The sequence below is a fragment of the Syngnathus floridae genome, chromosome 21, assembly GCF_059516105.1.
Source record: "Syngnathus floridae isolate MCC-2025c chromosome 21, RoL_Sflo_1.0, whole genome shotgun sequence".
NCBI classification, from domain to species: Eukaryota; Metazoa; Chordata; class Actinopteri; order Syngnathiformes; family Syngnathidae; genus Syngnathus; species Syngnathus floridae.
The window spans coordinates 3,329,690-3,354,839 of record NC_142433.1 but is presented as its reverse complement, the minus strand read 5'-3'; the positions used below and the strand labels follow the sequence as shown (position 1 = coordinate 3,354,839).

Below are 25,150 nucleotides of genomic sequence, written 5' to 3'. Positions count from 1 at the left end.
GCACGGAGTGTGTTCTATTTTTAGCAAACTTTTTTTATTTAATCAAAGGTGTGTTAGACTTATGAAAGCGTCTTCACATGATTATAATACATCTGCATAATTAATTTCAAACATAATACCAAGATGTAATTCTCTATCTTGTCGGCAGAGAGCAGTAAAGAGCACGATCTGGTTGCGGAGATTAGTCAAGCAAGTTGACTGCAAGAAGTTTGGGACGAAACCACACCGAGCGTTCCCTCACGATTTTATGATCTGAAAGCAAATGAACACTTTGGTTGTCACGGGAAGGAAATCTCGACGTTTGACCTGGAGAGGCTGAAAAGATTCATAAGGTGAGTGCGTCTTTTTATTTGTGTGAAAATATGAGAATGACACTTGTGTGTCTGCAGGTGTCGATCGGATTTTACTTCTGGTTATCTCAAAAAGTGACGCTTTTTTCCTCATGATTCCATTTTATCGTATCTGTGATCTAGTTGTGTGTAAACAGAATTCATTCGGTACACTTGCCTAGATCTGTAATAAATTTTTGAAATAAGAAGATACCGCAAGTTTTTTGGCACTGTTGGAGATGTGTTACGTGAACAATTTTATTTCCTCAAGTTCAATGTGCCCTCAATTTTAAAAATTTGTGTCTGCAGATGACTTTTTGTTGACAAACTGCCGAAAGTAATTTAGAGTCATTTGTATATTTAAAATAAAGTAATACAGGTGCAAAAAGGTGGTATGAATATTGTAATATATTTCTTCAGCACCATTGCAATATATATTTTCTGCTTTTGTTTGTTTTTAAAAGTTGGAGTGGTTATAATTGATTGTAGGGTCAAATATTCTCTCTGCATGTCTCTGATTAAATAATTAAAATGATTTTAAATGTATTTAAAATGAGTATTCTGCTGTTTTTTTTTTTTAACAGGTGGAACATGAACAGTCAGCACCAGGAAGAGAGGATGGACATTTAAATGACATCCGTGGACTCCCCTCCCCATTAGTCACAGAGCAATCATACTCGATGTCGCATTTTCTGTAACACGATGGAGCCCACTGGGTTTTCTCCAGACGAGCCTGAGTCCTCTCTGAGCCGTGGCCACCTTGAGGCCCAGCTGGACTTCTTCCATAAATTAGGTTACTCCACACCGCAGGTCGAAGCCGTGCTCAAGAAATACGGCCCCAACACGGACCGAAATAAAGTTCTCGGAGAGCTGGTACGGATGAAAGCCGACCTGAAGGCCCAGGAGGGGCCCGTGACCACCTTGTCGGTGCCGCTTACCAAAGATGACAACCGGGTCACAGAATCGCAGAAGTTGCTGCTCGCTTCTCAAAAAGGGGGCAGCGATGACGAAAATGCTCTGAGGCCCATTGTCATAGACGGGAGCAATGTAGCCATGAGGTGAGAACTCTTATTTATTTTTTTTTTTTTTTTCTATTTATATTTTTTTAAAGCTACATTCCAGTGGTTATTTTTAAATCCAAAGGCAGTCAAGAAGAGACTAAAATGTATGAAGGTTTTCATGCTCTTTCATTATCTGAAGAGTGTAAACTGTTTTTTACAGACACTCTCACATGCCAAACTTTTGTGGTCATGTAATATCTAATCGACATCAGTTCTAATCTTAAGTATGTTGTACAAATGTAATCATGGCCGTTGGGAACAAGACAATTGTTGATTTAAGGATTGAGCATATCGTTGCAATCCCTTTCCTTTCAAAAACTTGAGTGTTGTACTTTCACACAGTTGTGAAAGTTCACCAATGTTTTGCATATACGAGACCTCAGGAATGACGGCTGAGTATGTGCTCACCTTTCATTTTACACATTTGGAGGATGTACACTCATGGGTGTGTGTCAGGCATGTCAGTGCACGTAAGGGACTTGTACCTTGAATATGCAAATCTGATTTTCCCGGAACCTGCCTGACTGCATTTTACTGTCTGGCCAATAAGATCTTAGTTGATCTGTGTGCTGATGTTTTAAAAAAAAAAAAAAACATGATCCAAAAATATGTTTTATGTCCATGCCAGACAAATGATTTTGGGCTCAACCCAAATTCTTTGAAGGCTCTACATAGCAGTCGAATATTTGTTGTGTTACCATCGTTGCAACTCAGAACACATCCAAATCATCTTTCCCTATTGAAATGAATGGAAATGCTGTTAATCCGCCCCCCAAAACACAACAAATGTGTTTTAATATTCAAAAGTAACAATCTTGTACTTCATAATTTTCATTCTGTTTTTATTATGGTTGAAGTCAGGGGTTGCCATTGACTACTTTCTTATCTTGAACTCTTCCCACGATAGTATAAAAATGATAATGCGGTAATGCGTTGGATTTATTCTAAAGGTGTGGTGTGACTAAACTGCCAAGTGTTTCTCTGAACAAAATGTCTTAATCAGCCACGGGGACAAGGAAGTGTTCTCTTGCATGGGAATCCAGTTGGCGGTGGATTTCTTTTTGAAGCGAGGCCACACCACCATCACCGTGTTTGTTCCATCCTGGAGGAAAGAGCAGCCGAGACCCGATGTTCCGATCTCAGGTAAGAGATGTTGCTCTGCAGATGTTGACTGTTGAATTCGTCCGACGCTTACTCGCTTTGTTTGCAGATCAGAAAATTCTAGTAGATCTGGAAAAGAAGAAGTACCTGACGTTCACGCCGTCACGCCGCGTGAGGCGCAGGCGGGTGGTCTGCAACGACGACAAGTTCATCGTTCAGCTGGCCTTCGACACCGGCGGGGTCATCGTGTCCAACGACTTCTACCGTGACCTCCAGATGGACAAGCCCGAGTGGAAGACTTGCATCGAGGAGAGGCTGCTCATGTACTCCTTTGTGAATGATAAGTGAGTTCTTACCCAGGAAAAAAATAAAATAATTAGCAGGTAAACTTAAAAATGTGACTTTACTAATAATAATACATTTTATTTATGATAACAGGTTTATGCCTCCCGATGACCCACTTGGCAAAGACGGTCCCAACCTGGACAACTTCTTGCGATGGTCTCCGAAGACTCCCCAAAAACTTCCGTGCCCTTACGGTGAGTAAAGTTGTCATTTTATTTTTTTATTTGCTTTAAACATGCTGCCACTTGTTTATATTTTTTATAAGTAAACAAACAAGACAAATGTTTTTGTGTCCATCTAACAGGAAAGAAATGTACCTACGGACTCAAATGCAAATATCTCCACCCTGGACGAGCCAAGCAGTCCAATTGCTTGCTCGCAGATGAACTTCGAGAAAATGCAAAGCTCGCCCCCGCCGCTCCCAAATCATCCGCCAGAAGTCCCGTTCCCGACCAGAGCTGCTCATTAGTCGAAGATGTGGCAAGGAAATTAACTCTGGGACTTGAGAAAGGCTCCTTGAAAAAAGACAAAGCGACTCACTGCTCGAGGCAGAAGGCCTCGTGTAAAAAGGGGAAGAGCAGTTTGGGTTCTTCTGATCACGGCTCTCATAAGCAGTTCGATTCTGGTATCGGTTCTATCGAGAGTCAATCGGCGGAGGCTCAACAGGCTTACTGTCATGGAGCAACATCTAGCAGTTCCATGCCGAGGTCCCATCCTCGGAGCGCACCGAGCCGCTGCTGTCTACACGACTCCGCCTCATGGCCAACGTTTCAAGACCAGCATCTCCGTCACAGCGTCAGGTCAGCGCACCGGCACAGCGCCAACGTGGCGCCCGCGGACTCGTCATGGCAGACCGCCTACGGGGAGGAGAGGAAAGCCACACGTACGAAGCTCCTCGCTATCTTCAGTGCCGACTTGGTGGACGTGGCCATGAACATGTTTCCGCTTGCGGTAGACCCTCAGATGTTGGCTGCTGAGATCATCATGATGCAGAGTCACAATAAGATAAGAAACTGTTAAGTTGTGTACTTTTTGTACTGTGGTGACCATCTTTTGTTGAAATGCTTTTTTGGGAAATCTGTGAATAATTCACCCACTCAAAAACTCTTATGATGCCATAAGATTGCGCCAGAGTACTATTTTTGTCCAAATGAAACTCATCATGTCCTTTCCTCATAGTTACTTGACACCACAGTGAGACAAGATAGTAACAGATGACTAATTTTTTAATATCTCCATTCACTTGGCACCAAGGTCATTTTTTTTTTTTAGTTCCTCAGTGCTGGTAAAATAAAAGCGATTCCAAATGGGACAAGTTTCAAATGCAATTGCATCAGACTTAACCTTTGTTGCGCAAGATGAGCTCTTCCGGAAAACTCCTTTTTTTTTTGGACAAGAAAATGGCCCTCCCTGGCTTGTACCTGGACATTATGCAAATACTGCACAGGAGGAGGATCTTCAGGCAAGACAAGTTACTTCCCCCTGGTTTTGATTGCTAATATTTTTATACAAAACTTGATATTTAAATAATCCCAGATGGACGGATCCAATTTTGCAGTTACACAATTCCATTATCGTCGTTACTTTGGGATCTGGGCTTGCTGCTTGCGAGAAATTAATGAACAAAAATAAAGGACGCCGTAGTTTATGAAATGTGGTTTTAAGCAAGATTATCTGAAAAACGTGTTAATGTCGCCACCTGCTGGATAGTTGAGGAACAACCTGAAAGGCGAGGCTCCGGTGACAAAAATGGTAAAAAGTGATGTACAAATCATTTGTAAAAATAAATGCAATAATTATTGAATTGATTTCATTCCATTTAAGACATAGTGCTTGGGTTTCAACACACACGCACAAAAATAAATTATTTAATAGTCATAGAGATAATTAAAAATACAAATCGTCACTTTTATAGGTTTCGTAACCTACACGAATGTTTGAGTGTACAAAAAAACCTCGTGTAAATATATTTATTTCTTAGTTTAGGAAGACCTTTTCAAAAATTGATTTTGACTTTATAACTACATTACCCACAAATCAATTCGGCTTGGCGCATGCGCAATGTCAGTCCACTCGCAAAACAATTACTCATTAAAGAGCTAGCAATACGAAGACATTCTGCAGTTATGTAGCTTAATTATGCCGATCTCTAATATGCTGGGCTTGATTATTATAAGATAACTTTTACGGCCTCTCTTGGGCTCAAAAACCTGTTTAAAAGCGCCTGTATTTGCGCGAAAGCTAACAGAAGTAGCCACATGCTAACAGGCTACAGTGAGTTTGCGATGCGCTGCAGTTTTGTTTTTGTCTCTCAGACCGATCGGCTAGCGGCGCAAAGGAGCTAACCTGCAGCTCTATGTTTTTTCCCTGTCTTTTCCATGGTGGCCTTTGGAAAATAAGCTCCTCGTCGCTAGACCAAGTGTCCAGCTAAAGATGTGGCAAAGTGTCGGGCTCACATTGCTGGTCATTGTGGCCACGCTGTTTTGTGTTCTTATCTTCATGTTGTGCGGTAAGTTTATAAGGACGATTATCTTGATCTTCATTTTCAACTTGCATAACCCGATGGTTTACAGTAAATCCCATGTGCGTCATTGTTGATGCACATTTAGATGATTGTGTCCACTTGCAATGAGGATTAAGAGACATATACAAGTTTATATGCCACCCAAGAAGTCTATTTTTATCTTGTGGTGGTGTGTCAGTTTCGACTGAAAGTAATGTCATACGCCAATGAACCATGCATGGAATGCCATTTAACATTTCCATTACATAAGTGCACAGAAAAGCAATTATATTGACGCCAATCTTCTTCTTACGTGACATCATTTTTAAAGTTTACAGTTATTAAAAAGCTTGCATAAATTGTGACAGGTTAGTATATCAAAGGTCTTGGAAAATGACAACACACAGGCTGCAATTTGCAAAAAAAATCAAATATAATCAAAACAACCTTTTTTTCCTTTTGGGTGGTCAGTAGTATTTATTGATAAAATTTTTGTTGACACCTTATATTTCTATACGCTGGACACGAGTGCACATAACTCTTCCATTGCGATGTTGCCCATCTCCGTTTCAGGTTGGTATGTGGTCTGGCAGCTCTTCTTGTCCAAGTTCAAGTTCCTGCGCGAGCTCATCGGGGACGCGGCCGCCCCGCGGGCGCAAGCGCAGCCGTCCGAAAGCGAGAACGAACGCCCCGCTGACGTCCCCGCACGCAACCGTCCCGGGACTGCACGCCAAAGAGTCGCCTTCCCGGAGAGCACCTTGTAGATGGCCTCTGACCACATCACCTTACACTAAACGGGAATCTTTCCTGACTGACATTCGGTTGAAGACTTGACCGGACCTGAAAGCCATTTGGAACGCCATCCATTTCTTACTGTCAAATCATCTTTATTAAGTTAAAAAAAAATGTGGTGGCAATGGATTGTGTTTTTAAGTAAGCAGACAACCTGTGTGGACTTCTTCACCTTCTTAAATTTCAATGAGATGGAAAGTTGTCAACCCTGTGGCACACGAATGCACATACACACAATGTACACTTGAAGAGCTCTTGACAAGGAACACTGACTAAGCCGTGATGCTGCTACACACAACACAAGCTGACATCCCGGAGCTCCCAATGGACGCTCCCTGCTGCAGACTGAGCCGCCCTTGTGGCGTCCAGACCCGTCTCGCTCTCTGCCCGCACCAGCGTCAAGTCTAAATGGCGTCTGTTGTTTTCATCACGTCAGCTCCTTTTTCTATTCCGTCTACAAGCAGGCCAAATGAACTCAGAGCAAGGCCTTGTCGATATTTGTCTTCTGCTTTCCTTCCAGGTGAACTGTAGAATCAATAATTTGCACCTTTTAATTATTGTTTTCTGTGGGGCAGCCGCTTCAAACCAAACATGTTGAGCTCAGTCCTATTTTCTGCTCAAATGTCTTCAATTATTTTTTTATATTAAAGTCCTCATAATTGAACTGTTTCTTCTCTTACAAGTGCGGACTTTATTAGGTCATAATGCTTTGAAATTCACTGAAGAAAGTTTTTCTTAGTGAGGTTTGTTATCTGCATTCTACAAGGTGTCCACCAGACGGCAGCATTGCACAGGAAATCAATTGTGTATACACTTCGCGAGAAAAACGGCATCTTCTTCATCGAGTGACATATTTGGCGGTAGGCACGATTTTATTTTACTCCTCGTGAAAAATATGTGCTTTGGTGTCACCCAAACACACCAGTACCACCCAATTTTGCAAATTAAATTAAACCACATTTACTTGATCAGCGTGCGCATCCTGCAAGACAACATCCTCTCGCAGTTCTATTCTTTGCCATTCTGATCCTTCCTCTCCTTCAAATTTGGCTGCGTGGTCTGGAACCTGCAGCTGGGGCCCTCCACCCCCTTCCCTCCTTGAAGCAAAGACAGCTCTTCTGTCTTTGAGAAGCTGTAATTTCAGATTCTGCAAATACTTTACAGGAAATGATTGTGGTAAACCACGGAAATGACATCCACTCCAGTTCTTTTTCTCGGTCTGTGCACGCTGTGCTTTTTGCTGCACGCTCGGTGACACTACCACTTGCAGACAAGGTGAGCAGCTGATCCCCCCCCCCCCCAAAAAAACCCTTTCCTCGCTGCAAATTTCCAGCCTAACACCTGCTTGCTGTTTCTCTGCAGTGTGTCGAGACTGCACAATTGGGATCAAGCAAACCGCAACCACAAGCCTGCTGTTTTTCCAGCAGCACAACAGAGCGAGCCAGGTTTGTCATGTTTGTTTTGTAGCTCCTGGTGACACAAACACACACATGCACACTCGTTGAAAGACAAAAAGCTAGCGAGGACTAAAATAACTCAATTGATTCACTCACATGACCTCATGGTGCTTTCTAGTCAATAAATCCCTCCACAGAATGCAAAAGCACAAATTTAGGTAAAGCTATGGGCTCACTCGTAATATTTTTCTGGCTTGTCGCTTCCCACATGACATTTTTATGACCAAATTAATTCTCCAATATCGCTTAACCAATGGAAATTTTATTTTCATGCATACGCGAGGTAGCGAGGCCAACAACCTGAATTTCATCCTAATAAGCAAATATTGGAAAATAAATACCAATATACGATTCCATATTGTTTTGCAAATGTTGTAAATGAGCCGCCAATATTTATTTTCCTACAATAAAACTGCTGTTGCTTGGCAAAGCAGATTAGCCGTGAATAAGACTTTGCTCCAGCTAAATTGAGCTGACATCTTCTGATTACTATTTAGTTATATGGAGAAGCCTTTTAAAAAGTGATTGCATTTGCAAATTCCTTTTCCTTCTCGTCTCCCCGGAGAGCGCGAGCAGGAATGCGGTAGATAATAAAAACAAATTGCTTGGCATGCAGTGCCAGTGTATGCGAGCTGAAAAGAGGTTTTAATGAGATTTTCTGATTCAGAAGGGGAGGGGGGGGTCCTCGTTGTGATTATGGGCATCTATTCTTCATCCATCTTTAGAGCAGCCACTCTTTGGGGAGACACTCTATTTCAGTGTTGAAACAACTTAGTGGGATTAGTAAAGATGAGAAAAGGATTTTTGTTTCGATGACACGTAGCTACTCGAATGTAAGGAGCGTCTTTTGGAGTCAGACAAAATGCGTTTTGGCATTTTTGGAAAAACGTCTCTCACGGCTCAGAGAACACGTACAAAACACATCATGCCCTCGTTCGCCTCTGTCAGATTCAATGTTCTGCAGGGGGGTTGAGGAATTCGTCCGTCTGCTAGCTTAAAGTACAGTACGACCCATTAAGTGAGAATTTAAAAGTTAAAAATAACACAGCTATTTTTAGAGTGGAAGCTATGAATAACTCTTTGTCGGATGAAAATAAAAAACATCCGCTGGTCACTCCTAATTATTTAATCTTAATAATCAAATTACCGATTCTTTTCTCCATTCAATGAAAAGAATATAAAAGTTGCGAATATTTTCTCATCATCATCGGTAAGAATAAAGAAAAGACACAGTGTCATGGTTATGAACAAATCTTTACTTTATCTGTGGAGAACGACCACTTCCAAGGTAAACACACAAACGCACACACACGGATATTAACATCGTTTCGGATCTACTGACACACATCCAGCAGTACGACACATCAACAACACTATATGGGTGAAAGGAACATAAGGTGCTTCATAATATAGGACTGGAATGTTATGAAAAACAATCTAAACCAAAATAGAGCAAATATTTACATAACATGACATTTTTTTTATATAATAGGTGGAGGGAGGGGGGGGAATCACCATTTGGCCATTTGAAGCAATTGTTCTTTGAATTGTTGTGCGTGATGTGAAAGATCGGTGACTCTGTCCACCATCTCCTGAATGGCGGATGTGTTGGGGTAGTTGAGCGCCGCCCCTTTGGTGGCGCCCACCACCGTTTTTAACAAGTCACATAACACGTTGCTGGAGTTCATCACCCGGTTGGCCACCTCGGGAGCGGCGGCCTGCCGGGACAGCGTGTCGCCGATGAAGACCAGTTTGTGAGCGCTAAGGATGACGAATTTACTGTGGGCCACGAAGATGCGGGGTGGTTGCCCGCCGTTCACGCAGCTGAAGAAGGCATCCACGGCGCTGAGGAGCGTGACAAAGTGCTGCTCGCATTGCTCTGAGTAGAAACCCAGAAGCTGGCGGTCCCGTGTGCACGTGCGGGTGGAGGCGGGCGGGGGCGGCGTCTCGGTGTGGGGGGTCGCCGTCCTCCCCGGGTGTTGGTGAGGCATCCATTGAGAGATATCGTTCTCCACTGGTTTGATCACTTCCTGCTCCAGCTTCTTGAACTGGTTGATCTGGAGACAATCAGAGGATCGACATTATTATTTTTGAAAAACTTCCTTCTCAGGTGTTTGCTCACCTGTTCCTGGCCCAGTTGAGCTTGATTCTGCTTGATGATATTTTCTTTCTCCAGCAGCTCCTTCTGCTGACGCTCAAAATCTTCTTTGCCCTGCAAGTGAGGAAACATCTATATTGTTGTATATGCTAATGGGAAAATTGATTTATGATTAGAGGTGGACAAGGTACCTGAAGATGTACGTAGTCGTAGTCTTCCATCCAGCTTTTAACACATTTCTCGCTGTGGTTCATGTTGTCCTTGTCTTGGCTGGAGGACACCGGGAAGGGTTTGGTCTGCCCGCCGTAAGTGTCGCTCTCCGAGGACGGCGACGTTAGCGGGTGGCTCATGTTGTTATCGTCGGGCGTGCTCCCGCCCGAGAAGGACCCCTCCATGTGCGTCCGTCGGAACAGCAGCTCGGCGGCGTTGCCTATCGTGGAAGCCAGCTGCTTGGCGTCATCCGGCACCGTTCTGGAGACCATGACGAAGCGATCCAGCTCGTCGCTCTTATTGTGGTGCTTGGCGGCGGCGGCCAACATGTTCAGCGCCCAGCCGTTGTTCTCCAAGACCTGATGGATCTGCAGGAGGATCTGCTGCGAGTCCTCCAGCCGTCCCAGCTGCCTCCTCAGCTTGCTGTGAAGGGTGGAATCGGAAAGCGCCGTGGCGTTGGCTGCTGCTCCTTTCCCGAAGATGATAAAGTCCCCTAGACCTACTCGGACTCTGTCCAGCACCGCACGGACGTCGTTGGCGTGGCGCTCCATGAAAGGAAAAGTCCTCCAGTGAGGAGACGCCGCCATGGAATGCAAAGCCCCGACCGAGACCTCCACGGCTTGCTGCAGACGGTACAACCTCTGCACGGCGGTGTCCACATCCAAAGCCAAGCGGCCTTCCGAGCTGGCGGCCGTGGAGGAGGACGACGTGGACATGCTGCTCCGCGTGCTCCCCGTGCTGGAGAACGACAAGCGGTTGACACCATCGGTCACGTCGGCTACGGCCCGGGACTCCTGGACGGGGACGTCGTACACGCCCTTGTCCCTGTCGGCGGGCAAGCTTCTATGCTGGGAGAGCTGCATGCCCCTCGGGATGTCGTAGACGTCGCTGGGCGAGACCGCCCCGACGGACAGCAGAGCCGTCGGGGGGACGTCGTAGATGCCCTCGTTACTGTTCTGTTGATGCTGATGGCCGGCCGGCTCCATGCTGGAGGGGAAGTCGTAAACGGACTGAGGGTTGTGCGTGCTTTTGGGCGGAGGGACGTCATAGATGCCCTCCTGCATCTGTTTGAGAGGCTGCGGGAAATCGTACGTGCCCTCCTGCTGGGCGGGCGTGGCTCTGCAGGGTGGCACCGAGTACACCTGAAGGACAAGGACGGCCATGTTTGTTTACATTTGGGATGGAATCCAGCTCTAATCAACATCGCAATGTAATGCGGTTGAATGCAAGATTTGAAACCACAACAGCTGCCATTTTGAAAAAGACTTCCCGCAAGCCTCGAAATGCACTTCTCAACTTTAATTAGGAACGACACCCGGCGTATTTCTGCTTATGAGAAACAAACTGTTGGACGGCGGCCTGAAAAAATGGAAACGTAGAAGCTGTGGAAAGTCAAGAGCTTTGTTTTTGATTTTCCCATGGAAGCTTCAGACGGAATTAACCGCACTCGCCGAGCTTCGGTTCAACTCTGCAAAGCTTTTATTCGGCGTGACCGCAAAAATGTCATAAATGTGACTTTTCGCGTATTATTAATTTATCTTTGCCAATTCTAGCAAACAGCAGGGACTGTATCAATAACGCCAAATTATCTTTTCAACTGCCGTCACTTCCTTCCTAAAGCAAACAGAGCGAGATCGCCTTTTCTTTTATTACCGCTTGTGAAGAAGGAGGGACGTCGTAAACATCTTGTTCTTGTGTCCTGAGGTCCGCTTGAGACGGGGGGACGTCGTAGATATCTTGATTCCGTGCTGCTCCGTGCTGTCCGGGGTAGGGCGAGCCTAACATTTGACCTGGTGGAACATCATAAACCTGGACAAAGGATAAAAAAATAACATTAAATGTAAATTTCAGGAAAAATATTCGATAAATTAGGATTTAAAAAAAAAAAAAGGGACCTACCCCCTGTGATCGAATGGGTGGGACATCATAGAGGTCCTGTTGGTTGTGCTGGCCTGGGCTGTAGGTGTACGTCTGTCCCACTCTGGTGGGGGTCACCACCTGTCCAGTACCATCAGGGAGAAGAGCAAACAATGAGAGGTGCTGTCTGAAATTGCTTCACAGCAGTCCTTACGACAAATGCTAGCCAGTTGCAAACACAGCCACGCAGACTCTGCGGCTCTTTTTTTTTTTTTTTGGACTGATTTCATTTTCGCTGCTATGGATGAATCAACTCAAATAACCATTTAACGCTATCCTGCAGACATGCTTTGAGAATAATGACGTGATTACTGCTCGGAAAACAAATCATCTTTCTAGCTTCTCTTGGATCGGTGCCATTTTTGCCTTTCTCTCTTTCAATCCTCCATATTGCTCTCTTTCCCGTCAGTGGTGATCAGTCCTTCCACACCTCCTAATCCTACTCTTTCCATCCCCCCGTTCTGCTGCTGTCTCGTAGCCCCTAAAAGCTGAGCTGCAGACCTCCTCGCTGCGTCAGACAGACAGAGGAATTCTGGGAATGTCCCTCTCTGGGCCCAGAATTGCTTTTTCCACCCCCACTTGCTACCGTCGCCTCACGAGAACCAGCAAGGTTCATTACTCTGTTTTGAAAATAACAATTGTATTCATCGTCTTGAGTCATCATAAAACTAACCAAATAATGTTTCTGATAATGAAGAAAAGCTCAGCCAGCACAGAACAGGATTAATGTTTCAGGGAACGAAGAAGCCGGGTTGACTGCTCTGGTAAAGAGATTTATGAAAAAAAATCAACGGGAGGTTGGGGAGAGAGGGAACAGTGAGGAATGGAAAATAGGAGTATGTTGCTCAGTATGGAAAGGAATGCCATTCAACGTCGGGAGTCCGACGTTGAAGTTCATATGGTTCTAATCAGTTTGATTCGAACAAGCTCGAGGTGATTTAAGGTGTTCATTGCTAGCATACCTGCCGTGCAAATGAAATGTAGACTGAAAGTCTATTAAAGGTCATTCCAAGCCCCGCGGCTCGAGTCTGCACCTTGACGATAAGCGGATATCTGAAACCAGCTGCCACATACAGATGGCAGCAAGGTGCCCATGTAAGGCCTTGCGTGACCTTTTCCGCAGGTACGTGTCATGGCTTCTCTCTTGTTTACCCAGCACGCTGTTGCGTAGACGCCGGCCGGCCGCCGTCATAATTGCTGCTTTGTAAATATTTACCGGCTTCAATGAGCTTTTTTGTGGCACCCTTTTTTTTTTTAAGAGGCGAGGCGATGACATCACTAAAGGTCTCCTGAGCGACCGGACAAACATTTGCTCTCACTAAGGTGCTCCAAGGATTCCTTCGAACTATGTGACTAAATCAGGTAAAAGATTTCGATAATGACAATTGGGCAACCTTGCACTTCTGTAAATGATGATTTGTCGAGCTAGATGTTGACAAAGTTTAGGGTGCGCCACACTATGACATCATTTATGTTAGTTAAGAGTGGAACTTTTATGTATGGGAGTGCGGATCTGAACGTAGGGAGTGTTTGATGAATCACTTTACAAAAACATCCACTCGGCGTCGCCTCGTAACGCGCGAAAGCAATTATTGCACGAAATGGAGTTTTTAAATCCTCGTATCGCCGTTAGCTCGCCAAAAGCCGCCGCCCCGACCGACTTAATGAGGACGAGCTACTGATTCCGGGCTCGAATAAGGATTGTCTTTCATCCGCTCGGATCAAAGCAAACTCTCAATCCGTTGGAATGTTAAAAGACGACACGCGGTTTCGGAGAAAACGTCATTGCGTATCGTAAGTCCCTGGAGAAAATGGGACGGATTAATGAAAGCCCAATGAAGAGCGATAGTAAAATCGTGCAATCCCACAGACAAGACACCCAAGAGGTCAAATGACTTGTTTGCTTTGCCCAAATTTTCCAGCAAAGCATTTCCTGTCCTCCCTGTCTCACTTTGCTTTATGACTCATTTATAAACCTTCAAGGAGCAAAGTCCCCTCGGTATGCAAACCACACCGCGGATTTTGCTACAACTGATTTATGACCCCCGCCCCTCCCCTCTCGGTCATTTCTCATGAACCAACGATTCATCACCGCCGTAACAATGGCGAGCGTTCGAAAGAGCCGGCGTGCTCCAGGAAGACATAAGTCACCTGAGCTCCGTCGAAAATACGATCGCGGCAAACAAACAGGTCATTAGTTCGCAGCTTTATCGAGGTAAACAACTAATGTGAGTCGATTCGTCCCGTATTTTTTATGCCGCTCTTGAAGGCATCGGATCTGAGGCCGTGACACAGGAAATGCCCATACAAGGAGCAAAGTTCTCCGAGGGGAGGGGAGGAGAGGAAGTGAGGAATGAATAGGCCGTCTGGTAGGCGTAGATAAGACGCTTGGCTGAGGTCTTTGAACTCTGAACCCAAACCGTCTTTGTAGACCATGACCTCAGTGGAGCCAAACAGACATACCTTTCACAACGCAAAGCAGAGACAGCGGAAATCAAGAAATGTTCTTCTCCTCTTCGGGTCAAGACTCACGCGGTTCCCCCCGTGAGGGTCAGTCAAGGACGAGGCCCGACTTCAAACCGGAGGGAGACGGCAGCGCCAAACCCCAGCGTGCATTTAGACACCAAAGCTCCAGACCACATGAAATGAAAATAACCGGTTGCCAATCTGGATCTGCGTCGCGCTAGACCAGAAGACAAATTTTGGAGGAAATCATAAAGCGCGGCGGTCGCTTCAGAAAGTAAAAATTACACTTGAGCAACGCTGACTCAAGTTGAAGTCAACTTATTTTGGGCGCCGTAGTAACGGATCGCTACTACTCAATTAGAACGGGCCTCGCATGCTAATTTCGTTCATCTCATGTGGCTGGATGGACGACAACAAACATGGCTAGTTGGCCTTTAGGTTTTTGTTTTGCATCCAAATCATAATAATTCTGCTAGAACATTCTTGGGCGGCGTCCCTTTGCTGGATTTTCAACTCTTACTTCATGGATGTCACAAATCAGCACGTTGTGTGGTCACATTTTGGGTTTTACCATTAGAAATGGTATGAAGTCCTAATTCTTTTTATCTCCAAGTTGATTCTACTTTAATTCCCTCTTGACTCCAATAAACCTATTTATATAAACTTATAAAACCATGCTTGTTGGTCTCTCGTTGAAGGAAAGAAAAACCTTTCATTAGGTTTTTATTATTTTCCTTGCCTGTGCTTTCAGATGTCCCAATTCCAGGCCAGACTCTGAAAGTGACTGCCAAAAAAAAAGAACAAAAATAGAAGAGAAATGAAGGTGATTTGGAGGTTAAAGCTTCCCCGACGTGAGGAATGTTGTCATTTCTCGTCTTGCGTTACACTAAAGGCAACCACTGGCCCATTCATACGTTTGGAAAATAACTCTCGCCTCACTAATCGATTTTGAATCGTCGACGGCAGACTTAAAAAAAGAACTTCTTCAACCATAACGGCCAAAAACAACTCGTACTATTTGGCAACGTCGGGCATTTTGAAAACTAACGGACCGGTCTTGTGTGAGACGTCATTGTAAAACAACCGAGCTTTGTCTTGGATTCCCAACAATGCACAAACGAAGCCCGAGGAGAACATTCATTTGCATGTGACGCATTTATCGAGACTAAAATCAAAATTCCATTTGAGTGAAATTCTACTCCCTGACAAATACACATCCACGGAAAAATTACTCATCTGAGCTTTCATATAATCTCTCTAATAACATGATTAGGGTGCAAAATACTGTTAGTTTGATTTTCCAGCCTTCCATCAAAGCTTTTTATACCAGCGTGATGGAAAATAGCTTGTTGATAAGACTGCTTGATGTTTTGCTTGACTGACAGGTCCCTCCGGCTCTCCCAATCTTTATCTTGCAGTAATGTTTACCCACCCGAGTGCTCACCTGGGCTCATTCAAACGATAACCAAAGTTAATTTGTTCATAAAAGAAAAACACCCGAAGGGTAGCGAAAGCTCCTTCGACGGATGATGAATATGTCTCCTCGAGGGATGATGTGTGAGAAGACGTTAGATAAATAACAAAATGTTCCGTCACACTTGAATTTTCAGGAAAAACTGGATAGCCAGTTTGACGATCGCTGGGAGCATACCGAAATGTGATTTTGGTTGCCGGCCAATCACAGGGCACCAGATTGATTTGTTGACAAGTGTTTTTAAAGCCAGAATAACAGTTGGTGTGCATTTGCGTAATGTTTCCCGACAAATTTCTTTGCCAATGACAGTCCTGGCCTGGCGTGCTTATGCGACGTTTTCACTTTAACGGCCATGTGCGAACCCGAATTATTTAGTCGTCGCCTCTACGTGAACAAAATGTTCCCACACGTAACGCTGGCACTATATTGTATATCATTTTTATTTTCTATTGCAATGATTCATGTCCTGCTTTTATCTATACACTAGAGTAGTCCAAGAAAAATTATATGCTGTGGAAAAAAAAAAAATACAGCAATAAAACAACTATAGCTATGACTAACTATAGTGGCTATACCGTCAGTGACCAAGCTAAGTGCTATGTGTTTGCTAGTGAGCCGTAACCCAACAATTAAATACGGTGAAGAAAAAAAAAGCTATTTTGAAAGCAGCTGGGCTCCACCAAAAAAAAAAAATGGCTTTGTGCACTTTTTTGCTTTTTCCCTGAACTGATTCCTTGGGCCTCTGTGGCTTAAACTGGCTCTGCAACACACAATGCACCCATGCACGACTAAAGCCCTCGCACAAAAACACTACCCTGCTCTGTGGTAAACACCAGGCCCGGCACACCCATGTCCACATTTGTCATCGCAGACCCGCAATCTCGCTGACATGTCTGCCTTCTACTTGTTCAACGAGGGCAATTGTGAACGTCGGGGCCTATCGGGTCGATATACGTTTGATATTTGCAATCCGTAGAAAAGCCGCTCGGGATCAATTGGAGCATATTTGGCACAGTGGAGTGTCTAAAATTCTTTTTCCAGTGCAATGTTGTTCATTTTCAAGCCACGTTTCCACGAAGCGGGACACTCTGTGATGTTTTGGAAGCTGGAGCGAATTGAAGTTTCCAGGCGGGGATCGTGATAATTGTAAACAGCGTAGCAGCACGTTGCCACACCACTGCAAATGAAAAATTTTGTGGAATGAGACACTATGAAATATTTTGTCGACACACAAAAAAATACTGTTGAATTTATTATTAATTTATTTTAATCTAATTTATTATAATTAATTATTATTTTGTTAAGTGGTTGCACAAAATAAAAGCATCTGGCACCAGATAATTATTTGTATAGTCTAATTAAAAATACATCTGGATCCAAATGACTTTATTTCATGCAACCACTTGAGGAAATGATTTTTAATTTTTTTTTTTAAAGTTAAAGGGAAGGTCATGAGACTCCTTGATAATATCTCACCTTGCTCGGCGTGTTATCAGCAGCGAGTGTGCTCCTCGGCGGCACTTGATAGACATCTTGTCCAGAGGGCACCTGGTAGACCTGCTGCTGTGGACTCTGGTACAGCCCCTGAGCACCCGAGCCGGCCTTCTGCTGGTGAGGGGACTGGGCGGTGGCGGCGGCCGGCGACTGGGCCTCGAACTTCGGCCCGATGAGCAGCTTGAGGCGGTTGCCGGGGGCGATGCCTTGCCGGCCGTGCAGGGAGCAGAGCCACCAGCCCTCCAGTCCGCCGGTGTTCTGTTCGATAACAGTTAGGATGTCCCCTTTGCGGAAGGCCAGCTCCTCCGGGGATTCGGGCATGTTGTCATACAACGCTTTAGCCATCAGGTTCTATGGAAAGCCCAAAAAAAAAATTGTTATGCTGGTGAAGTTGAAATTACTATGCAGATGGCATGAGCCCGCAGCTCCACGCCAGATGTCGTACAAACAAATGTGAACTTGACGGGATTTTCTCAGCTTGCGCCCCGCCTCAGGGCGCAGTTGCACGTTCCGGGCCAGCGGGGGTTGAGTCATAATGAGTCGAACAGGCAGATTTTGGCGATAGCAGATGCCCTGGAGTGTGCCGTTGTAGTGTTTTAGCCAGCTATTTGCTGCTAATTGCCACATTAAATGCACCGTTATCCTTTTCGGTGGCTGGAAAGAATCAACTTAGCATGAATTAACAAATACTGGATGAGGTGGGACACTATATTGGAGAACTTTTGCACTTTTACAGTTTCCAGTGTTCTGGAAAGTTTTAACTAGATTCAACCATTTGTGTCCGTTAAAGAACATTTGTGAGAGTTTTTGATAGCGTCAGTTCTTCCACAGGGGCTCCCCCACCCAAAAAAAAAAACTAAATAGCCAAAATGTCAATGACAAACTAATTCAAGGGGAACTAAGAGGCCCTGCCAATCCACTTATTGATTAAATAATTGATAAAGAGGCTTTTTGTCTTGAAATCATCTTCAGCCCATGAACACGTCACTAATGGTCAGATTTTGTGACTGGATCAAGATTGACGCCCTTTGGACGCCCTTTGGGAATCTTTCCAGTCCCTCTAGATTTAAACCTATTTATAAAATGCACGCAATTCTAGCCGATATTATCACCGATAATAATTTAAGTGGGTCCTTTCACGGCCTTCTCCCTGCTGACCGACGGACAATGAAAGCGTTAAATTGCTGTTGACTTTTATTTGTCATTAAGTCCCATATATTATCAGATAAAGGATTTCCTTGGTTTTTATCAAGCTTTTATTGTATCGTAGCTCCGCGTGAGAACCAGGAAGTGGTCTTTGCGTATCCTCTCCTCGGCTTGAATCAAACAGTTCCCACGTGAAACTCTTACATCTTAACGTCATTATCTCTTCTCAGCCTTTGTCTAAGTGCGCTGTCAGCGCCATTAGCCAACAACACCCCACACACCCACAAGTACCACCCAGCCACTAGCTGGACCGCAACACGTTCGATGGTGACCTTTAAGGTCATCCAATAGGAGGGGATGTGTATTCGCTGCTTCCGATAATATGATGTCACTTGGCAGAGTCATCCATGAGGAAAGAAAAAAGCTTTTTACTCTGATTACCACCACGGCAACCGTATCCATGCAAGGGCATGTTTAAAATTGCTTTCAACGGGCTCTTTTGTCTGTTCCTTTTGTTTCTGTTAATTACATTGGTGAAAATGCGGAACTTTTGTATTAAGCTCCCAAGCGGTATGCACTCGATGGAATGAAAGTGTAGAATTATCTGGAGGAGAAAATGCCCGACTGTTTTATAAACCAGCAGCTCTGCATTTCGACTTTTATGTTGTGTTGTCTGCCGCTTTTTCAGGGTCATTAGGAAGCTGGAGTCTTTCCCATGTGACTTTGAAAGTAGACTTCTGCAACATATTTATGCAAAGCTAATCACATCACAAGCCCTGCAGCACATTGTTGCATCAACTTTGTTGACTTCAGCCACTGCAGGGCTTTTTTTTTTTTTTTTTTAACAACTCAAAATGTTAGTTAGTGAGTCAATCAGTCCTCGAAACATTTACAGTTATAATCCGTTGTGGTAAATCTTTAGTGTCAGCTTCAAGGGAATCATATTTTATATTGCACCTTTACCCAGGAAATGTTTGTCACCCATGGATTAGATTTTAAAACCCAATATAAAAGCATTAATGCAAATGTGAATGACCAGCGTGGCAAATGCAATAAAAGAGCCGTAAAAATTTACATAAACAGGTTGTTTGTGAAAATAATGTCCTTCTAATGTGACGCAAAGTGGGAGAACACAGCTCTGTTTATTTGCTCCGCTGTAATTTGAGCAGATAAAAAACAACTATGAAGCAAACGTCTCGGGATAAACACCGATTAGTCACAACACGGTGACGCTCGTCTGCCATTGATCCTGGCTGTAAACACACGTGTTTGCCATTTAGATGTAGGTCGGCCAGTCGGTCGGCGTGTCAAGGAAAGGAAGGGCCCCTTCTGCGACTCCCACCTATGAGTGTGAGCTTCCAGGAAGTTATCATTTAGAGGTCAGTAGCAAGGCGAGTCGTTCTACCGCTCCCTCGAGAAAAGTATGATGTGTTTCTAGTCTCGACGATGGTGTCAAATTATATTTTATCGCCGGCTGCGTTGTAATCGAAATTTTCTTCGGAGGGCCATTAGACTGATGAATTTTTGTTTTGAAATGCGGAGACCAGTGAAAACTGTTCCAATATTTCATAAAGATTGAATTGCTGACATCTCAAGTGAAGACAATTTGTACTTTGTCGATGTGGGCCGCTTAAAATGAAGTGGTGGGCCGCATCTGGCCCTCCGACCTTAGGTTTGACACCTATAATCTAAAACAATTTGGTTTAGACACAATTTGATTGAAATCTTAGTTCCAAGGCACTGTGATAGTAGAAAGTCCAAATAATGAGTTTCTCTTTAAAAATGGAATCTGGACCGCAAGAGAAAATAAGACATAAAGCAAAAAAATGTTTTCCTTTGCCAGGCTGCCCACATCTGTTTTTTTAAAGGCCTCATGTTTTCATCAGTAGAAAGCATGAACGGAACTGTCTGCTTCTCCACCTGGATGACTGAATCCAACCTAAAGATCCAGCTGTCTGACCCCTCCCCTGCCCTGAACCCCCTTTCTACGTACACAGACAGTGATGACTCACGCAGGCTTTTTCCATCAACGTCTGGCTTCCACGCAGACTGTGTAAACCTCTCGCTTGCCTGTGCTGTTCAATCCAAAAATAAAACCGTCCTTACGTAACTTGGCCGGGGGCCCCACCTTTGCTGGAAGGGGTCAAACCTTTTAGGCTGGGGGGTAATGAAATCTTAAATTGTGGACAAACAAAAACATGCCACCACTGTGACTTTACGGAATAGCAAAAAAAAAAAGCAGCACACTAGTGTGTCCTGGTTTCACATGGTTATATATAGAAAATAATTATGGTAATGACGATAATGAGGACCTGATGACTTTTTACCAGTCGTTCCTCAGAGTGAAAGGGCCCTGCTGCGGGTGAGAGCCAGTTCAAATAAATGGGCCGTGTGAAGGGTTCTGGGTAGCAGAGACTCATGGGAAGTGCTTGAGTGCCCTGACTACATGGTAATTTCTTCATTTGGACATTTTTCAGGAAGGTTTAACCCCCCGATTATAGCCTCTTTGTAACCTCTGCCAGTGAGCATAATTACATAGCAGGGCTCCCTTTAACTGCAGACAGAAAATGGTATGGAAAACACAGCAGTAATGTAGTTTTTTTTTTTTTTTACATAGACAGCGAGCCTTTATATACCAAGCTATAATCAACTCGGAACTATAATTTGAAATATTCAACCGGTACGGTCGTTGGGATTTAATAAAAAGCAGGCAAACGTACAGGACTACTAAATACTCATTGACTTCTCACACTGGACTGATGTCATTGAATTACAAAGTAAACCCGCTTCTAGTTGTAAAACTAATCCAACGTGGGCCGAGTGCAACACTTGAGGTTTTATGAAGTCACAGGAAGCCATTGTGAAATGTCAAAGTCGGAATGAATACTCCCCCTCGTCTACTCTTAACCCTTTCCGTTCATTTGTTTCTGGATTGTCACGTTAAGCACGAGGTAGCGTGCCGTGACCCCGTGGTCAGTTCCTTCACCCTGCAGCACTTCCTGCAGAAGGTCGGCCTTATCGTTCCCCTCATCTTGTGCTGCCTTATGAGGGTTTTTAAAAACACCGGCTATAATTAGGTGTCTGAGCCACGCTCAAAAAGCGCATCTATTTCCGTGAATGTTAAGGAGTCCTTTGGACTCTGAGTGAAGTTGTCCCTCAAGGCCAAAATGCTATCTGGGTGCATCTTGGTAGACCCTGGAGACATAAATAAATCCCTCTAGAGGCCAAGAGCCAAGATTTAAAATCATCTTCATGGTATCACTGCAGGGCCACATTGGAGGCTTTTACATTTGGGATTTGGCAATGAGATGGAAATTCATGGCGCTGTCCTGATGATTTCACGGTTAGCGAAGATCTTGCTGGAAATTGTGCCCCCAACATTCTTTTGTCTTTTTTCAAGGAGAGGCGTCATCCCATCAAAATTATTTTGTAATCTCGAATTAAAGTAAAATAAATTCAATATTGTGTTGCTTTAAATCCCAAAAAGTCTTTTATTACTAGTTTGAACAAACTTTTGCACTGGTATTAATAACTTTACTCAGCTGTCCAGCTTCCTTCTTCCCACCACGGGGGTCAACTGCCAAAGGGCATTCAGAGATGACCCTGCAAAATAGTTGGCATGCTTGGAAATAATTCCAAGATGATATTGTGCAGTCTTATCTGCCTTTGTGCGTTTTTTTTTTGTTATTGTAAAAATTGGCTGACGATGCGAGGGCACAGCGGGCGGGGTGTTTGCGGAGGGGGATGGTGAGGGAGGGAGGGGGCGAGTGCGGGGGGGTCACCATTCATTTATTCTCATTGGGGGAGCTGCTCATGTTCTTTTTAGTCATTGTAACAAAAATGAAAAGCAAAACTGATTTGGAGCTAAACTGGAAATGTCAATCAAAGTTGTCTGCCGGCTTTTTGTATTATTATTTCGACTTTATCGCCCCAACGACTCATTAACAGCACAAAGGGCCACCTTGAAACAATCTTGTGCATCTTCTGGACTGCATTCCCAAACACAAGGTCTTTGGAATGTTCTCATTCTCACACATGCAGGGAGCTTCTCAACCTTTCTCTTGCCATCCCCTTCCCCCCATCACCAAACACTTTGCCCTTTCGTCGCCCCCCACAACTTCCTCTCCTTTTCATTTGCTGCAGCCCCCTTTTCAGCATCAGGGATTCTCCTCCCACTCCAAACAATGTCTGCTTCGCCCTCCTCCAGCTCCCCTTACCCTTGGACCTGTGCCTGGAAGCTGAACCCATAAAAAAATGAAACAGTGAGGAAAGCACACATTTTGGCCACCTAATCATTCCGAGCTATTTCGGCAACTGTGACATCAGCTATGGAAGTGCTAGTGGAATTTTTTTTTTTTCCAGCAGAACAGTCTGAACTCTACCGCAGGTGAGACATCCGAGTGCGTGCATCCGACCCAACAGAAGAGATTACAGGCATTAAGACACCAGTTGGGGGGCAATCCTTCCCCTCACACCTGAGCACCTGTTTGGAAAGCCTCTCCGATAGACAACAAGCGCCGGCCGGGTTAAACTTCTGCAACTCTACCCTTCGCCGCTTAATATAAATCATTCAATGGCACTAAGATCAAACACAAACATGGAGATGTGAGAGGTTAACCTCCACAGCTATTTTAGCAGCTTTGAACACGGCAGCTGAGCTGAAAGAAATCTGATAAACACAGCAGGGAGGCATCGGAGCAGTGACACATTCCTGCTCTCTCCATGCCAGCCCCCCCCTCATTACATAATGTTGCCATCTATACAGTGAACCATCTAGTAATTGGGGCCGAAGCCGAATAGCGAAAATCTCCCCGTAATTAAATAATTTGGAGATTTTATATTGAGACAAAGTCGAAATTTGTCTTCACGGGCCATATAAAATGATGTGATGGGCCAAATCCGGCCCCCGGCCCTCGTGTTTGACACCAATGATTTCAGGCTCCCAAAAGTAATAAGTATTTGATTTCTCTTGCCCTTCGTAATATTTACAAAGGACAGGAGGCAAAGATACGCCAGCTTTAAATAGAAGCCTGGTACTGTTTGCAGTTGAGTAATTTAACGCTCTTGGTCACTATTTGAGGAAATAGGGTAAGTAAAAAGCACCCGCTGCGTCACTATCTTTAAAGGCAGGAGAAAAAACAAAGACATTCTTGCACACATATGAGTCTTGAAATGCTTCTCTGGTTCTGATTCATAAATATCCAAAATCCCCCCCCTTGTAAAGATCACAGGCTGAAACCATGAGCTTGCTCTAAAGTGTATATTTAACAGAGCAATGAGTCAGCCCATGTGCACGCCTACTGACCCCCCCCCCCAAAAAAAACCCCAGCAAGCTGACGCTGAGCAACAGGGGAAGCTTGACAAACAACAACTTGAGAAAACAACCCACAAAACTGCAGCCCGTCATCCAAAACCTCTGAATCATTTCGGATAGGTTCCTACGAGATTGCGGCGAGCCCGTGAGCTCATCTAATGAAGACCAGCATTGGCTGAACTGAACAGACTGTTCACTTGTACAGCTGATAATCTCGAGTTAGGTCTTGCGTCACGACATATTTAAAAGCACACGACGCCACAGCGAGTGGAAGTAGTGCCGCTGAAGCCGCTTGGTATGAATATTTGAAGCTTTATAAACAAATCAGGAGATGTGTCCCACTTTTTTTTACTGTGTCAGTTGAGTCTAATTAAGGATGGGCAAATGTAGGCCTCAGGCACATGATCACATTGGCTTATTTTATCGGCTTGAACTGTAACCTATGATTATCTTACAACAGTATAAAACAATTTAGGATGAGAATGATGCAGTGGGAGTGATCCTTGATCTTTGAGCTCTGATGCTCCAAAACACTGACGACATCTAAAGTATAATACGAAAGTGATTTTCAATTGAATTAGAAGCTGAAAAAAAATATTTTTATTGCCCCTTGTGTAATCAATTAAATTAAACACGACATACGTCATAAAAATAACATAAAATATACATGCAGCATAATTGCAATTTAAAACTAATATATTCTAATATTCTAACTGTAATCATGAAAAATTAAATTTCCGTCTGAGGTGTGCGGTGTGGCGAACCCATTAACATTTTCGCTCTACTTACGCCCCTGCTGGTGAAATAACTGTTGAAACAAGGGCGACAGATTGGAAAGGAAAAAAAAAAAGAGAGAGAGAGAGTCCGTGCGTGCATAAACCAAGCGGTTACGAATCAAGCAAGCGTCTAATAAGCAAAAGTGACAGTGCGTTCTTAATCTTATAACCACAAAGGATTTCCTCCAATCCGATCCTTTTCCCTGCAAAGTTAAAAATCCAATATAAAAGTTAATTCATCGCCTGCAGCTTTTTTCCTTCTGATATCAGCAAACCCACTTTGACACCCGAGGCACCGTTAAGTCACTTACTTTATATTTCATTTTGCCGCTCCTCTAAAAGATTCCAAAATAGATGAGAAATATCCGCTTGTGTCGCATCAATGACAAAGAACTTTTGTGGAGTTAAGCAGCCATCCGGGGCTGCACAGACGGAGTAGCTCGCCGACTGAAACGCTCCTAGAACCGGACTGAGCCTTTGCGCTCAACATCTACCACCGTCCGCTTCTCTGCGCTCTGACGAAATGCGCTCTTCTGCATACGAGGCACTGATTGGTCCGAACACACACTAGCCCCGCCCATACCCACCTCCTCCGCCCCCCCTTTAGAAGTGACGTCATTATCATCTCCAACTCTAGTATGAATAGATTTGGAATTATTAGAGCTAT

At 44.2% G+C, this 25,150-nt stretch overlaps 3 protein-coding genes and 2 long non-coding RNA genes across 6 annotated transcripts in view; 3 read left to right on the top strand and 2 right to left on the bottom strand.

Moving 5' to 3' along the window:
* Positions 1-158: 158 nt before the first annotated feature.
* On the top strand, positions 159-4,644 carry zc3h12ab (zinc finger CCCH-type containing 12Ab). Its single transcript, XM_088366233.1, has 6 exons — positions 159-332; positions 914-1,387; positions 2,394-2,533; positions 2,601-2,835; positions 2,930-3,030; positions 3,141-4,644. Exons 2-6 carry the CDS (start codon positions 1,032-1,034, stop codon positions 3,854-3,856), a joined length of 1,548 nt encoding a protein of 515 aa, XP_088222359.1. The 5' UTR covers positions 159-332; positions 914-1,031; the 3' UTR covers positions 3,857-4,644.
* LOC148379949 (uncharacterized) lies at positions 1,964-4,051 on the bottom strand. Its single transcript, XR_015855263.1, has 3 exons — positions 2,953-4,051; positions 2,639-2,842; positions 1,964-2,561 (listed from the first exon to the last, which is right to left on the bottom strand). It is a non-coding gene; the product is annotated as an uncharacterized LOC148379949 (long non-coding RNA).
* Positions 4,645-4,871: 227 nt separating the features above from the next.
* Positions 4,872-6,795, top strand: smim13 (small integral membrane protein 13). The gene is made up of 2 exons (XM_088366234.1): positions 4,872-5,345; positions 5,913-6,795. The coding sequence occupies exons 1-2, from the start codon at positions 5,270-5,272 to the stop codon at positions 6,101-6,103; spliced, it is 267 nt and encodes an 88-aa protein (XP_088222360.1). The 5' UTR covers positions 4,872-5,269; the 3' UTR covers positions 6,104-6,795.
* A 129-nt stretch (positions 6,796-6,924) lies between these two features.
* The window catches only part of LOC148379945 (uncharacterized), a 30,926-nt gene continuing 12,700 nt past the window's right edge, over positions 6,925-25,150 (top strand). The window contains exons 1-3 of one of the 2 annotated variants that reach the window (XR_015855258.1): positions 6,925-6,991; positions 7,296-7,406; positions 7,494-7,576. This is a non-coding gene — a long non-coding RNA (uncharacterized LOC148379945). The other variant, XR_015855257.1, reaches the window with a different exon arrangement.
* Positions 8,824-24,997, bottom strand: nedd9 (neural precursor cell expressed, developmentally down-regulated 9). The gene is made up of 7 exons (XM_088366230.1): positions 24,795-24,997; positions 17,230-17,598; positions 11,796-11,894; positions 11,550-11,705; positions 9,878-11,038; positions 9,711-9,800; positions 8,824-9,645 (listed from the first exon to the last, which is right to left on the bottom strand). Exons 1-7 carry the CDS (start codon positions 24,804-24,806, stop codon positions 9,100-9,102), a joined length of 2,433 nt encoding a protein of 810 aa, XP_088222356.1. The 5' UTR covers positions 24,807-24,997; the 3' UTR covers positions 8,824-9,099.